The sequence below is a fragment of the Triturus cristatus genome, chromosome 3_1 (genome assembly GCF_964204655.1).
Source record: "Triturus cristatus chromosome 3_1, aTriCri1.1, whole genome shotgun sequence".
NCBI classification, from domain to species: Eukaryota; Metazoa; Chordata; class Amphibia; order Caudata; family Salamandridae; genus Triturus; species Triturus cristatus.
Genome location: NC_140583.1, coordinates 1,167,080,009 through 1,167,090,701, shown reverse-complemented (window position 1 = coordinate 1,167,090,701; position 10,693 = coordinate 1,167,080,009). Strand labels below are relative to the sequence as shown.

The 10,693-nt window shown below is 46.4% G+C and overlaps 1 protein-coding gene across 15 annotated transcripts in view; it reads right to left on the bottom strand.

Moving 5' to 3' along the window:
* The window catches only part of PKNOX2 (PBX/knotted 1 homeobox 2), a 3,737,380-nt gene that overhangs the window by 1,338,853 nt on the left and 2,387,834 nt on the right, over window positions 1-10,693 (bottom strand). For all 15 annotated transcript variants that reach the window (XM_085646078.1, XM_085646083.1, XM_085646080.1 and 12 more), the window contains one exon: window positions 1,805-1,921. In XM_085646078.1, the coding sequence (XP_085502204.1) occupies window positions 1,805-1,921 (117 nt within the window). The remainder of the gene's footprint in view (window positions 1-1,804; window positions 1,922-10,693) is intronic.

The following is a 10,693-nucleotide window of genomic DNA, read 5'->3' as shown; positions in this document are numbered from 1 at the left end:
GGGAGCACTAGCCAGGTCAACATGGCAGTTTAAAACTGCACGGCAGATACTGCAGTGAAGGTCTAAAACATTTACAGGGCTACTCATGTGGGTGGCACAATCAGTGCTGCCGGTCCACTGGTAGCATTTGATTTACAGGCCATGGGCACACACAGTGCACTGTACTAGGGACTTCATTAAATCAAATATTCCAACAATGGATGACAAATCATAATAACAATCTTGCACGAGGAGCACTTGGACTTTGACACTGATTAGCAGTGACAAAGTGCCCAAAGCATCTAAGCCAGCAAAAACGAAATACAGCATACTGTCATAAATTCAGGAGGTAGAGGCAAACATTCAGGGGAAAGGATACCAAGGATGCCAAGTCTAACAAGATTGCTAATAATAAGTTGCAATAGTGGGCCACCAGCAGTGTACCAAATAAGGACTGGATGTTTGTAGACTGGGGAGACCCAACAATGGCCTCAAAGCTCATGAACATTGAGCACCATGGTATATTTAGTCTATTATAAGGTTCACATAAACACACTGGATTTACTCCTGCAACCTACACATCACTGTTGTATTGGCACTAGGCACTGAAATGGATTATATAGGATGGAGTGCTGACAGCAGAAACCCCATTATGTAATGGAAACAAACTAAATAGCTCAAAATTATAATGCTTTTGTGCATGGGACATTTTAGGAATGTATAAATTAGGCGACGTCTGGGAGGGAGGTCCTATACGCATATTTGTACATATCACGGATGTGTATAACATGTATAAAACACAATTTTACAGCTACTTACAACTGCATCGTGCCCTTCAGACGTATCAATAAAATCTGCTGGCCCTTATAGACAAAAATCACAATAGCGGTGCTAGATGGGATGGTGATTTAAAAAATTTACCCTGAATGCGTAATGTGGGTTCCCTGGAGGACAATTGGGTAGAGGCCAAAATGGCCCCCAGGGTGCTGGTGGTCTCCATGAGATTGTTCATCCAACTTAGATACTTGAAAAGGGTTTATTACAGTACCAGAAGACTAGGTAAAATGAGACGCAACCTAGACCTCCATTGCCTGAGATGCAAGATGGGATTGGGAACATTCTATCACATGATGTGGGTATGCCCCACAATGCAGAGACACAGGAGCAGTATATGTGATTTTTTATTCCAGGTCGTGGAAAGGCCGATCACACCAGAGTCCAAAATGGTGTTGTTGGGCTTGGTGGACGAACAGGGAGGTAGAAAAATACCAGATTATTGGTGGCTATGGGACTCATCATTGAGAGTTGGTGCATGGCAACGGAGATAGGAATTAGCTCCATCAAGTGGCAGAGTGGACTCGTCGTATAGACTATTGTGCCAGAGCAGACCAATTTGTATATAAGTCAACGGGGTGCTTGAAAAACGTCAAAAAGTCTGAGGAGATTGGAATAGCAGGTTTGCAAATATCAATTTGTGATATATGGGTGGTTAATCAAAATCTTGATTGCATGTTACAATCAGGAGACCGTGCTTGCTGTGATGCTAGCAGTTATGCGTTGCTGACATTCATGAATAGATTTATTGTACCAACAAAATCAATAGAGTGTCATACAAAAAAACATTGCAACAATTGCACATGGTTTCCTGAGTGGTACACAAAAATACATTTTCAAATTTCGCAATGTCAACCTGAATAAGAATTAATATGACATAACAGATGTATATCAAGAGAGCATGAGCAGATTTTCACTTTATGCAATAATAATTATGAGTATGTTTTTGAAATCATGAGACTTGGTTATGAGTGTGATAGTTATACATTACCAAATTTGGAATGGCTCTCATTTTATCTTCCTCAACAAGAGAGACGGCATCAACCTTGGCAGGCCTGGAACCTGCAACCTTTTGTGACACCTTAACCAGCCAAGCGCTCTCACTAGCCTAAAGAAGCAAAGTACATGACTTAGCAGACTTAATTCATGGGGTGACAATGAAAAACTATTGTTTGCCCATATCTTGCTGGTGCATGTAGAACTTTTTCAAATTATTACACAAAACAACAGTTATGTATAAAAATGTAATTGACTGATATCAGTTAAACCCCATATCAAGTTACAGAACAGAAATGCATTGATATAAAAATATACGAAATATACTTAAGTATTTAAAAAGTTATTTCCCATGGAATATAAAGTTCCTACTAACGAACATTTGTTTGGCTTTTTAGTCCATTTACTCCATCCTCTGTTCACAAAGTCCTACTAATGTCCTGGACAACAACTTCAGTTTTGCTTTGAGAGTAAGATGGAGCAGGACCTGGGTGGCAGATAAACAAGCCTATTGGCCTTCTACTAGGCATATTAACGCGTAAAAAGCAACAGAGTTTGCAATTTGTACAAACCTGAGTCTTGGCGCCAGATTATCTAAATTGTACGAGTTCCAATCAATTTGCACCAGCGCTGGCATGACTGCTTAATCATTTGAATTAGTTGTATGATGCAAAATGTTGTTTTTGCGCTGATGCATGGAGCAAATTTTGGGGCTTATTTACAAGTCCCTTACGCCGCCGGTACGCCACTTTTTCCCATATTAACAGTGTCGCGGCGGCGCAAAGGGCTTGTAAATAAGCCCCATAGTCCCTCAGTTTCAATGCACTGGTGGAATTTTCGTAATCTGTGACTCAGTTGTCAATCTTGCCTAAACACTAGTGATATCTCTTGATTGGAGTTGACTTGACCGAGTTTAGGTGGAAGAGTAGCAAATTAACTTGACACTTACATTAATTTAGATACGTTTCCAGTATACGGGCTGCATTATGCAAGTGTAGGCACAGCAGGAATGCCATGGGTACGGTAGAATGGTGTTTCCTTATTAAAAAAAAAAAAAAATGGCCTCTGCACACACTATCTTTGCAGCATGTACACAAAAAAGTCGGACGCAGACAGTCACAAACCTGAGAGAGCAACCTTCTGTTTTGGATTCGTTGATATGTTGACTTACCAATGTTAGAAGATGGGTGGGGCGCCACCACTAAGGTAAGTGTAGTGTTAGATTGCATCCACCCTCATGGAGCACAGACCTCCCGCTGAGAAGCTGGGTGAACAGCGCATGCGTCAATACTGACAGTGGGGAAGCAGGCACATGATCCTCGATGTGAAATGGAGACATACGGAGAGTTTACCTCTCCTTTGGGGCTCTAGAAGTTCTCAGGAGTCTACTATGTCCCTTCTCTAAGAATGTAGTGGAATTGGGGCGTTGTATGTGTGTCACATTGAGGCTAAAACACATTTAGCAAGTCGCACCCGGGCCTTTAAACCTACTGCATGCTGTCATATGGGCAAAGAGATTGCATTATTTGAATAGGGGCACAATCCCTTGCGATTGAGAAAATGTCCACATTGGCAAGGACCCAGCAACAAAAGATGGAAAGCATAGGTGTTAAAGAAGGGCTTCTTTGATATCAGTTTGGGCACCAGGCAAGGCAAATGGTCCAGAGGGCAGCGGGCACAATTTAGATAGCATATCTCATGGTTCTTGTACTAAATGTATTATTTGGTTTGTTTCTTTTATGTCCTGCCAATCATCTTATCATTTTAAGACTTTTATGGGTTAAGATTGGGCTTGGACGTCCCTACATCTCCTTTGGACCAACTTCTCAAAGATTAGCTTTCACGTGCTTTAATTGAGGAATCATAGATAAGGAAGTTCGATTAGTTATTTTCAGGACTGACCTCGAATGACGCAATGGTTCTGTTAGTAATAGTTTAGCTCATTAAATGAGTGGTTTAATGTTTATCTATTTGGGCCCTAACTTTAATCTCAATGGCTTAGAGAAAGTGGCATTTAATACTTTTTAAAAGGTGTTAAATTTTGTTATTTGTAAAACTATCACCTAGTCTAGGCAACAAGGACAGAATACTAACTATTTCAAACAATAATGTTTACGTTAAAAAGTATTTTAATGCAATAATACAGAGGTCATGTTAACACGGAGAATTGGCCTGAGCGAGTGGCAAACCAGCCCACTCACACCAATCCCGAAGCTGCTCTCATAGCAGGACATCAGTGTCTGGATTGGATGGGGACTCCGTGTATCGGGAGCAGGAAGAGCAGAAGAACACAGAGGAACAAGGTGGTCGGCTGGTCGACATCAGGTACATTTAAACAAAATATATTATTAATTGCCCCTTCAACCCCCCACTCCCCTGCTGCCGCGTCACTGTACATTGGCAGGAGCCGCAACTGTGGCACTGTAGTTTGAAACTACTGCTTCTCTTTAACTGCATGCTCTGCCCAGTGCAGGGGCCTGCAAAGGGGTAAACACATTCCTTGTTTAATCTGGTACCGTGCCCCGGTCTGACTCCCTTGAGAGTCATCACAGCAACAATAGTTCTCGTTGGCGGCAGCGCTTCGCGCTGCATCGCTCTGCAGTGTAGTTTCAGCATAATAATAAGAGGGTGTGCACATGCAATCGTACTGTACGTAACACTAATTTAAAAGGGTGTGTACCCATAGCCATCCTATGCCCACACCATCGTTATATAATTTACTAATCTCCAGTGTGCACCACATAGTGCAGAGACTAATCCCCCCATACCCTATTGTTCACCCGCAAGCTGCCATTTGCTGACAATGGCAATATAATCTGTAAATTTCGAACAGTGCGGCTTCGGTCTGTCTCCCTTGAGAGGCATCTCGGTGGCGAGGTGTGTGCGCGCGCGTTAGGCAGCCGCGGATGCGGTGAGGGGGGTCGGCAGCGGCGGGGTGTGTGCGCGCGCGTGTGTCTGTGTGTGTGCGTCTGTGCAAGCGCGTCTCAGATGCGCGTCCACAGACCCCGATCGCTGCGCGTGCCCCGGTCTGTCTCCCTTGAGAGGCATCACGGCAACAATAGTTTCTCGTTGGCGGCAGCGCTTCGCGCTGCAACGCCAGCGAGACCTAAAAAGAGAGGGAATGGAATTAGCATATACTAATTCAAGTTTTCGTCACAAATATAAAAAGTCATAGAAGATTTTCTGTAGAAATGGAGTAACAAAGGTGCCCTCTCATTGGGTAATAAACGACAGATGTAATTGGTTTTTAGTGATCCCTGAACATTTCTTGGCCCGCTTGCCACTGCATCTGCTGTACTGATGATTTTGCAGTTGACCCCTCTCTGTATCACCTCTTTATTTCCCTTTCCCCTCTTACCAAAATCAACTTGATTTCACACACTCCCCACAGTTGTTTTCCTTTTTCTACTATTCAGTGTTTTTGGTGAAACTAGATGTTAGAGGAAATGTTAATCGAGTAACGTGTCCTTGTGAAATTAACACAATTCAATGTGAAGCTTAACAAATGATTCATAGATTTGTTAAGTATTTGTTTGTATTGAAACGTATAAACAATGTAATGCACTTATAAAGAGCTCATTAGTGATATGACACATTGCAAAAATAAATGTATTTCGAATGTTTCTTAGGCTAATGATGCTTTTGGTATAGAAGTATAAATATAGTTAGTGTACACTTGTACTGAAGAAGCTTATGGTTTTATGGAAATGCTAAACGTAAATAACATGGTGCCTTCATTAATTTAGCCTACATTGTAGACCTGAATCCACAGTACATTTTGAATGTTCTTTCTGAAATTAATGATTAGATTCCAATGCAAGTCTTGTAGAATGTTATTTGTTCCCATGTTTTGCTATGCAGGTGGAAAAACACTTGTTAGTGAAGAGTAAGGGTATTGTTTCCATTAGATAGTTGAAGAATGAAGCAGTTACAGTTAGCTTGGCCTGGCGAAGATAAGATGGAGGGAGGTGCATTTACACAGGAGAAGGAGAAGAGACCAATGATGAACTGTTGGAGAGGGGGGTCAATCAATTAATCAATCAATTGTGAAGCGCGCTACTCACCCGAGAGGGTCTCAAGGCGCTGGGGGGACGGAAGGGTTGTCTATGGAGAAGGCCATGAAAGGAATCGGCATCATGGACATTTTCGTGGCTGAGCCTACTGTAGAGTACATGTGAGAAAAGCATTAGGGGACATTTTCTGAATACAACTTTGAGTATATAATGCATGGTAGAGTGGGACAGATTCCCACTTCCCTTCTGTCATAGAACACCTGAGTGCTAGCTGGCTTCTTTTCTGCTTATGGCAGAACTTCAACTCCAACTCCACCAACAAGGAACTCTTCCCGGTCATTCAGGAATTCACCAACCCCCGCAGTGAAGCCGCAGACACCACGCCGTCCCAAGACCTCTGCAACAAGCTTGGAACCTACTTCCACCTCAAGATCAAAATCCTCTACAACAACTTCGTCAACCATCCACCAAACGCCACAGTTGGCCCGCCCCCCAGATACACCAGTCAGCTCACCATCTCCACCTGGACGCCAATCACGGACGAAGACACCGCCTCAACCATGAAAGGCATCCACTCAGGGGCCCCCATAGACCCCTGCCCTCCACACATCTACCACAAAGCCGCCACCACCACCACCATCGCACCCGAACTGCAACGCACCATCAACACCACCTTCGAAACTGGAACCTTCCCAGACAACTGGAAACGCGCAGAAGTCAGGTCCCTGCTCAATAAGCCCACAGCTGAACTCAACGACCTCAAGTACTACCAGCACATCTCGCTCCTCCCCTTCGCGGCCAAAGTTGCAGAGAAAATATTCAACAGGGAACTGACACGATTCATCGAAGACAGCGCCGTCCTCGACCCTCTCCAATCCGGATTCCGAAGCAACCACAGCACCGAGACCGCCCTACTCGCCACCACAGACGACATCCGCACCCTCCTGGACCAAGGCCGTTCCACAGCCCTCATCCTACTCGACCTATCAGCATCCTTCTACACCGTCTCCCACAGCACACTCATCGCCAGACTACACAGCGCCGGCATACAAGGAACAGCCCTAGACTGGATCCGATCATTCCTCGTCGGAAGAAGCCAAAGAATCAGACTGCCACCCTTCCTCTCCTATCCCACAGATATCACCTGGGCAGTCCCACAGGAGTCATCACTGAGCCCGACCCTCTTCAATGTCTACATGGCCCCCCTCACCACCATCGTCCGGAAACACGGTCTCAACATCGTATCATACGCTGACGACACCCAACTCATCCTCTCCCTCACCAAAGACCCCACCACCGCCAGACTCAACTTCCAGAAAGGGATGCAGGACTCACTCTGGATGACCAATAGCTGCCTAAAACTCAACGCCAAGAAAACAGGAGTCATCGTCCTTGGAACCACCCCCTCAGCATGGAACAACCCCTGGTGGCCGACCACCCTCAGTAGCCAACCGACCCCCGCGGACCACACCAAAAACCTCGGCATCGTACTCCACTCATCCCTCACCATGAACCGACAGGTCAAAGCCATCATCTCCAGCTGCTTCAACACCCTCCGCCCCCCTGCAAGACTTTCAAGTGGATCCCCCTGAGTCAAGGAAGACAGTCACCCACACACTCATCACCAGCAGACTGGACTATGGAAACACTCTCTATGCCGGCATAAACAAGTCCCTACTCCGCAAACTCCAGACGATACAGAACACCACCGCCAGACTCGTCCTCGGCATCCCTTGCATGAACACATCAGCCAACACCTATGAAGACTCCACTGGCTCCCTGTGGAGAAAAGAATCACCTTCAAAATCCTCACCCATGCCTACAAATGCCTGCACAACCGGACCCGAATACCTCAACAACTGAATCAACTTCCACGTACCCAAAAGGAACCTCAGATCTTCAAATCTCGCACTGGCTGAAACCCTGCGCATTAACAAAGCCAGAGCAGGCAGAAGATCCTTCTCCCACTTTGCTGCCAAGACCTGGAAAGAGCTCCCAGCAGACATCAGACGCGCCCCCTCCCTGAACACCTTCAGGAAGACTCTCAAGACCTACTGATCCCCCCTCAGTGCCTTGAGAACCCCAAGGGTGAGTAACGCACTTATAATACCCTGATTGATTGATGGCTTAATGCTGATGACCCATCTGACGGTGAAGTGACTTCTTAGAAAGACTCTAACCACTGACACATTTTCTCTTTCGAACCTCTTGCTTAAATGTTAATTTTGGTATGTCACACTTAGAGTTAAATCACTTACAGCCACAACTCTGGACTTCTCTGGATCGACCACCACTGCTTCCACTTCACCTTCACCAAACCCACCTTATACCACCATACCCACCACCCCCCTGCCACCACTGGAACAAGGTCACTGAAGAACATCTCACCACCTCCCTCAACACAACCATACCACCAACATCCATGAACACCAATACATGAGCATGTAACCTCCACCAATGGATCTCCAACTGCGCTGATGCTCTGGCCCCCCTCAAGAAAACACCCAGCAAGCAACACTCCAAGAAAGCCAGCTGGTTCGCTGCTGCACTCCATGAGTCCAGACGCAATTGTAGATGGGTCAAGAAGAGATGGAGGAACAACAAAACCCTGGAAGCCCACACAGCCTTCACAATCGCCGCCACTGCCCACCACCTCCTCCTCAAAACCACAAAGAAAACCGCCATCCAAGAAAGAATCAATGCCACTGCCCAAAACAGCAAAGAACTCTTCACCATCTTCAAGGAGTACACCAAACCCAACAGCAAAACCACAGAAGTCCCACCCTCCCAAGACTGCTGCAACAAACTCAGCACCTTCTTCCACCACAAGATCAAGCAGTTCTATGACAGCTTTGACACCCAAGACCCATCCATCACCCCTGCCACAACCACACGTGACAAGGCAACTCCCCAACGGATCCTGCTAAACTGGATCCCGCTCACCATGGACAACACCCTCAAGACCATGAAAAGCATTCCCTCCGGAGCCCCTTGGACACCTGCCCACACCGCATCTTCCACAGAGCCTCCATCACCCCTGAACTACACAGAACCATAAACTGCTCCATCGAGACTGCCACCTCCCCCAACGACTGGAAGCACTCCGAGATCAACCCGCTGCTGAAGAAACCGTCCGCCGACCTGACAGACCTCAAGAGTTTCAGACCCATCTCCCTGCTCCCCTTCCCAGCCAAGGTCATTGAGAAGGCCATCAATGCACAACTCTCCGAGTTCGTAGAATCCAACCAAGTCCTGGACTCTCAATCTGGCTTCCGAAGCAACCACAGCACCGAGAGTGCCCTCCTCACAGCCACCGATGACATCCGCTCCCTCCTCGACTGGGGGGAAAGAGCTGCCCTCATCCACCTGGGCATCTTGGCTGACTTCTACACTGTCTCCCACCGCACCCTAAATACGAGACTCCATGATGCCGGCATCCACAACAAAGCCCTGGACTGGATCTGTTCCTTCCTTACTGGTAGTACACATCGAGTCAGACTACCAACATTCCTCTCAGAATCCAAGAGATCAGCTGCAGAGTCCCCCAGGGCTTTTCTCTAAGCCCACCCTCTTCAACGTCTACATGGCTCCACTTGCAACCACAGTCAGGAACCACGGACTCAACATCGTCTCTTACGCTGATGACACACAGCTGATCCCCTCTCTCACCAACAAGCCAACAAACGCTAGAAACAACTTCCACAATGGGATGAAGGCCCTCACCACCTGGCTGAAAGACTGCTGCCTCAAGCTCAACTCAGACAAGACCGAAGTCCTCATCCTGGGGCCCAACACCTCCTCGTGGGAAGACTCCTGGTGGCCTACTGCGTTAGGAACCCCTCCACCCTCCCATGGACCACGCAAAAAACCTCAGCATCACACTGAACTCCTCGCTTATGATGAACTGGCAGATCAGCGCTGCCTCCTCATCATGCTTTCACACCCTTGGCCTTCTTCGAAAGACCTTCAGATGGATCCCCATTAGGGCCAGAAAGACTGTCACCCACACACTCATCTGCAGCAGATTCAACTACAGCAATGCGCTCTACGCAGGTGTCATCCAGAAACTCCTCAGGAAACTACAAAATGTTCAGAACGCTGCAGCCAGACTGATCCTCAACATCTCCTGCAACAGCCACATCTCTGAGCACCTGCGAGAACTCAACTGGCTCCCAGTCAACAAATAAGTTATGTTCAAGCTCCTGACACACGCCTATAAATCCCTCCACAGCGCTGGACCAGCATACCTGAACCACCGCCTCTCATTTAACGTATCCACCAGACACATCAGCACCGCCGAACTGGCCCTTGCCACCGTCCCTTGGATCCGCAAGACCAGGGCCGGAGGAAAATCCTTTTCCTACCTCGCTGCCAAAACCTGGAACACCCTAGCTCTCCACATCAGGTTATCCCTGTCGCTGACCCAATTCAGGAAGGATCTCACGACTTGGCTCTTCAACTGAACTTCAGCACCCAGCAGGACCTGCAGCCCACCCCCTCCCCCAGCACTTTGAGACTCTAGCAGGAGTGTAGTCGCGCTTAAGAAACACTAATTGATTGATTGAGAGTTAGAGTAGGGATAGATAGAATTAAATGCATTACTCAAATGAAGTGCCGATGCAGGGGAACCATAACTCTTGCTTTAATGTATAAAAATTATAGAACTCTTTTCTTGCTGCACCGAGAAAATCTCTTCAGGAGATTTGAATTTCTTCTATTTCCTTTGTAATGTTATACTCTCATGCTAAGATTCGTATACGTCCAACTATTTTTGAATTTTTTATAATACATTTTTGACTAACCTTCATTTGGTTGTTGACCTGAGTTATTGTGTAGCTATATTTTAAGTTACTCAGTATCGTAAATTGATT